Source organism: Notothenia coriiceps, unplaced genomic scaffold, assembly GCF_000735185.1.
Source record: "Notothenia coriiceps isolate Sejong01 unplaced genomic scaffold, NC01 NC01_scaffold00004392, whole genome shotgun sequence".
In the NCBI taxonomy this organism is placed as follows: domain Eukaryota; kingdom Metazoa; phylum Chordata; class Actinopteri; order Perciformes; family Nototheniidae; genus Notothenia; species Notothenia coriiceps.
Window position 1 is genome coordinate 2,929 of NW_011337093.1, and position 5,044 is coordinate 7,972.

The 5,044-nt window shown below is 40.7% G+C and overlaps 1 protein-coding gene across 1 annotated transcript; it reads right to left on the minus strand.

Annotated features, from left to right (window-relative positions):
• Nucleotides 1-1,667: 1,667 nt before the first annotated feature.
• Nucleotides 1,668-5,021, minus strand: LOC104942252 (heterogeneous nuclear ribonucleoprotein C-like). The gene is made up of 3 exons (XM_010767456.1): nt 4,928-5,021; nt 2,766-2,902; nt 1,668-2,668 (listed from the first exon to the last, which is right to left on the minus strand). The coding sequence occupies exons 1-3, from the start codon at nt 4,953-4,955 to the stop codon at nt 2,582-2,584; spliced, it is 252 nt and encodes an 83-aa protein (XP_010765758.1). The 5' UTR covers nt 4,956-5,021; the 3' UTR covers nt 1,668-2,581.
• Nucleotides 5,022-5,044: the final 23 nt, after the last annotated feature.

Below are 5,044 nucleotides of genomic sequence, written 5' to 3' on the forward strand. Positions count from 1 at the left end.
GAAAAAGGTTGATAAACGCTGTGAGAATGGATCTGCGGAGAGCATTTCGCCGCGATCCCAACTCGTCGCAGCGATCCCAACTTAGCAGCCCGAAAAACGTTTACCCATTTTATTAAAACAGTCATGGTAGATACCTTGTTTGTTTTAAACATCATAAATACACAAACAACAATTAATACTTACAGGTTGTGTACCCGAATCTCCCGTTGGTCCAAACAAAGTAGGAACAGCATTGTTCTTCAGTGCCCTACGCTGTACATATCCGGCATGAATCGCTGAAAGGTTTGTGAAGCTTTGTTTCGTGAAATGCTGGCAGAGGGTGTGGCCTCTGGGTATTCACACGTCACAGTACCCAGGAAGTAAACAATGGAAAATGAGAAATCTCCAACGAGGCGTTTTGGGGCAGCATAGACTGTGTTAGAGTTTTACTGGCTACAGGGTGTACTTTGAGGGTTTTTGACTCTGCAGACCGTTTACATGCATAAAAGCCTTCATAACACACAAGGGGACGGGTAACAACCGGAAAAGCATGACATGGGCCCTTTAAGAGACAGGAAGAGACTAATACAGTAGGTTAAAATCTTAAAACGTGTGAAGTTATTCTCCTTTTCTGAGTCACAAGTTAGTCAAATGTAAACATACAGACATGATAAACACATTTGAATGTTAAGTTTGACTTACACTTTAAATAGGGGGTCTTTATCTCCGATGTCCATGGCGAAAGATATCCGTCAATCCGTTTGGAAACCGTAGGAAAAAAGACATTCCTGAAACTCCGGAACTTGCCTTAGAAATATTAAATTGTTACGTTTACTTCAGTTTCAAACTAGTTCAGTGATAGTTGTATTGACAGCTTTTCATGTACACAAAGTGCTCATAACATATTCGGCCTACTTTTAATGGTGCTAATCCACCGATAAAGTAAAGATATAAAGGCAACAAACAAAAAAACAGAAAGTCTGGCCCCACGGCTTAAAGACAACACACTATTCTTCCTGCTTACATCTCCCAAAGCAAAATAGTTTTAATGGCGATGAAAAACGTACTTATCTACTTTTCTATATAAATAATTCAAAAATGTGATTACAGGTGATGGAAATGTTAAGTATTTTTGAAAAGACGTGTGTATGTAGCAATACAGGCTGTTCATTACATGTATTATAATGCAACTATTGAAAAAAATGCTCTTTAACACGGTGTAAATATCCAATGTGGCTATAAATACACCCGGGTGCAAATAGCATTGTTTACTAGTCACCCGGGTGCAAATAGCATTGTTTACTATAATCACCCAGGTGCAAATAGCATTGTTTACTATAGTCACCCGGGTGCAAATAGCATTGTTTACTATAGTCACCCGGGTGCAAATACCATTGTTTACTATAATCACCCAGGTGCAAATAGCATTGTTTACTAGTCACCCGGGTGCAAATAGCATTGTTTACTATAATCACCCGGGTGCAAATACCATTGTTTACTATAGTCACCCAGATGCAAAAAACATCTGCTTCAAATCTTCTGTCAACAGAGACATTATTTCAGCAATAGGTAGAGGCTAATTTCTAACAACTTTCCTGCAATTAGTGAACCTTAATGGTACACACACACAGCCTCACGCTGCACCTGAACGCATCCATGTGTGATGAAGCAAAGGGTCATACAAGGTCCAACTTGGAAAACATGTTTATTCACTTTTACCAGTGCAGTTGAATGACAAAATAAAACTTCAACAGAAAGAGACAAACATGAAGTAGCACTGCATTACACAAGTCAAGATCAGTTAAGGTCGCAACACCTCGCAAACAAACAAAACTATTTTCAGAGGATTTGTCTGAATATCTGCATTCGGATACAAGGCTTTGTACATGCTTATGGTGTTATCCTACAAGCAGAGAGCGAACATAATTAAGTCCTTGTGGTCTTTTTATGTGGCCAGTTGTTTTGATACACTGCCACCTGCTGTTTAATAGGAAAACATACAGCAACTGGATCAGGAATATATTTTATACATTTTCAAGCCTTGACTGTAGTACCATATCTGGTATTTCGTATCAAGCCTGACTTATATTCAAACCGTAGAACATTTTTATCCCGCTTTTGCTTAAATTGTAGCTCTTGCTATGTGTTTTGGACGTCACGTAATCTAAAAAAACTATTTCTGTCATTTTTTACACTGGAATTCAAAATACAATGTTAAACAATGTGACACCTATCCTCATCTGAACTTGGATGTTGCCTAAATGTAACACATTAGTTACAGTTTGCATTTAAATATTTATAAAAAAAGTAAAATAAACTTAATAGGTAAGAAAAATCGAACGACCAACTTGAAATATAATTCCAGAAACGATACGTGTGTGTGTGTGTGTGTGTGTGTGTGTGTGTGTGTGTGTGTGTGTGTGTGTGTGTGTGTGTGTGTGTGAGAAAGTGAAGTCTACAATACACTGTATATGCTGTAAATGTCCAGTCAATTCAGCAGATATGAGCAAATTAACACTGCGTACAAGTCTGGGGTGGAGATACAACCGTACACAATGTGTGTGTGTGTGTGTGTGTGTGTGTGTGCGTGCGTGCGTGGTGTTTAGGACTCGTCTCCGTCGGCACTATCCCCGTCGTCCTCTCCTTCCTCAGGCTCATCATCGTCATCATCCCTCCCTCTGTTTTTCATCTGTACAACAGGAAAATGTGATTTAAAAAAAGTAATTCTTAACATACAGTATAAGCTCTCCCTCCCTCCCTCTCTTTCTTCATCCCCCGCTCCTCACCTCATCTTCATCGTCCAGCAGATCTCCATCGTCATCTGAGTCGTTCATGCCACGTTTCAGGCTGTCACCTTTCTTGCTGGAGCTGGAGGAGTTGAGCGGTGACACCTCGCCCGGCTCTGGTTTGCAGTTCTTCATCTCTGAGTAAATGAAAGGGTGACAGTGGGAATTAGAATGAACACCTTATGGCTGTGTTCATGTGCAATATATAATGTTATATAATGTATTATTGCTATTACTGGCTGATATTTTTACTCACTTGCTTTTATAATGCTGCCACTTATTTTTTACCATGGATGTGTATGTGCATTTTGCTGATTCTACATTTATTATGTCTACTAACTTTATTTTTGCGTTTGTATCGGCATTGCCTCTTTGATATTAATTTCCCCGCTGTGGAACCAACAGTTTTATCTTATTAGATATTTGTGTGGAATATGAGTTATGGTGTAAAAAAACTAAATGTAAACAAGGCTGACAAAAGGAATCTCCTTATTTCTAATATCCAATTTTCTTGTATTTTATTTTGAAGAACAGCCAATGCTCCTTCTAATGAGAATATTACTTGTTAAGGCCCTGACACACCTACACGATTTTGGGAGTCAGAGGCTTTACGGCACATTTTCACACCTCCCGCGTTCCCAAAGAACGTCGGCCAAATAAATCACTCTGATTGGCTGTTGCCTCTTTTGAATGACGAATAGTACACACTACCGCTGCCTGCTGGTAAGGACAGTTATTGGCAGTCGTCAACCAAAGTATTCGCGGTGTGTTCGTAGGCGGGCAGCGTAGCCGAGTCAGGCGACGTAGCGGATGTAAAAGTCCGGACGCGTTCTTTGGTCTCAGGTTGGTGTGTAGCGGCCTTTAGACGCTTTTATCCAAAGCGACTTACTAGACCCTCCAGAAAAACGCGATTCTGCGATCGCAGAATTTACCGCATAATCAGCAAAATGGCGCAGATTTTTAAAAGGCCGCATATTTGTCAAAAGGCCGCATAATCCCCGCATTTTTCCACACAAAGTTGAGAAGAAAAAAAAGTTAACTCGTCTTGACGTGACGTCATCAGCTCGCGCATCACAGAATGTAAACAACACTGTATAGAGCTCATTTACCAACGAACATTTCTACTAAAGCCGGGCAAAAAGTGGAGGGAAACTATTCTGCACCCCGTGCAACTGTGTGTTGGAGCATAAGAGAAAATCGACGGCGACCCACTTTGATTCATTCCAACATTCGAAAATGCTTTCTGCTGCTGCGGACAAGAAAGCCAAACAACTCACGTTCACCGAGGCATCAACCTCCAAAACCCTTGAGAGGGCTACAAGAAACGAAGTGAGTAGCCTACAAGATTGAAGCTGGTCAGATAACGAAAACAGAATGAGGCGGAGAAGTGTGTGTGTGTGTGTGTGTGTGTGTGTGTGTGTGTGTGTGTGTGTGTGTGTGTGTGTGTGTGTGTGTGTGTGTGTGTGTGTGTGTGTGTGTGTGTGTGTTAGCCCAATTGCTTTTAGAATAAATAAAAATTGAATGTGTTTAATTGAATAGGAAAGGGGTTTAACGTTGTGTGTGAGAGAGAATAAATAAGACAGCCCAATATTTAAAAATATATATATTCTTTTTCGCAACTTTCCGCATATTTCGCAATTTCACCGCATAAAATCACATAAAAACCCCGCATGTTTTATCGCATAATCAAGGATTTTTGCCCGCGTTTTTCTGGAGGGTCTAACTTACATACTCAATACTGTGGACAATCCCCACAGGAGCAATTTGGGGTGAAGTGTCTTGCCCAGGGACACAACGACATGCTGACTGCAGTGGGGTTTGAACCTGTGACCCCCTGATCCGAACACCTACGCACTAACCCACTACGCCACACGCCTCCTTGTCCCAAACAAAAGTGAAAAGTGGAAGTGTGAAATTATCATAAGATTTGGAGTTAAAGTAAAAAAAACACCAGATTCTTATCATTTTCTTTCTTGATTTCAAGTGGTAGTTTGAGCCAAATTTGAAGAAAATCCCTTTAGGTGTAGATAACCATCTCTGTGTTAGACAATACAGTAGGTGCAGAGGCATTAAAAGTGAACTGAAGCATCTGTGTCAGTGTTTATGTATAATTTTCTGTATTAAAAGCTTGTCAAACTTGCCATTAAATCTCCGAGGCCCACCTGACTTCTTGCTCTGGTCTTTCTCCATGCGCTCTAGGCTCTCCAGCAGGTAGTCCACCTTGTGTTTGATCTGTGTCAACTCTCTCTTGATGGTCTGCAGGCACACGAGGGGATAGG

What these genes read in the sequence shown, in the direction of transcription:
- LOC104942252 (XM_010767456.1), bottom strand. Translation starts at nt 4,955, where the DNA reads ATGGAGAAAGACCAGAGCAAGAAGTCAG. An exon ending in AGACCAGAGCAAGAAGTCAG is followed by an intron (nt 2,903 to 4,927) that starts GTGGGCCTCGGA and finishes TCATTTACTCAG; the next exon opens with AGATGAAGAACTGCAAACCA. An exon ending in TGCTGGACGATGAAGATGAG is followed by an intron (nt 2,669 to 2,765) that starts GTGAGGAGCGGG and finishes CCTGTTGTACAG; the next exon opens with ATGAAAAACAGAGGGAGGGA.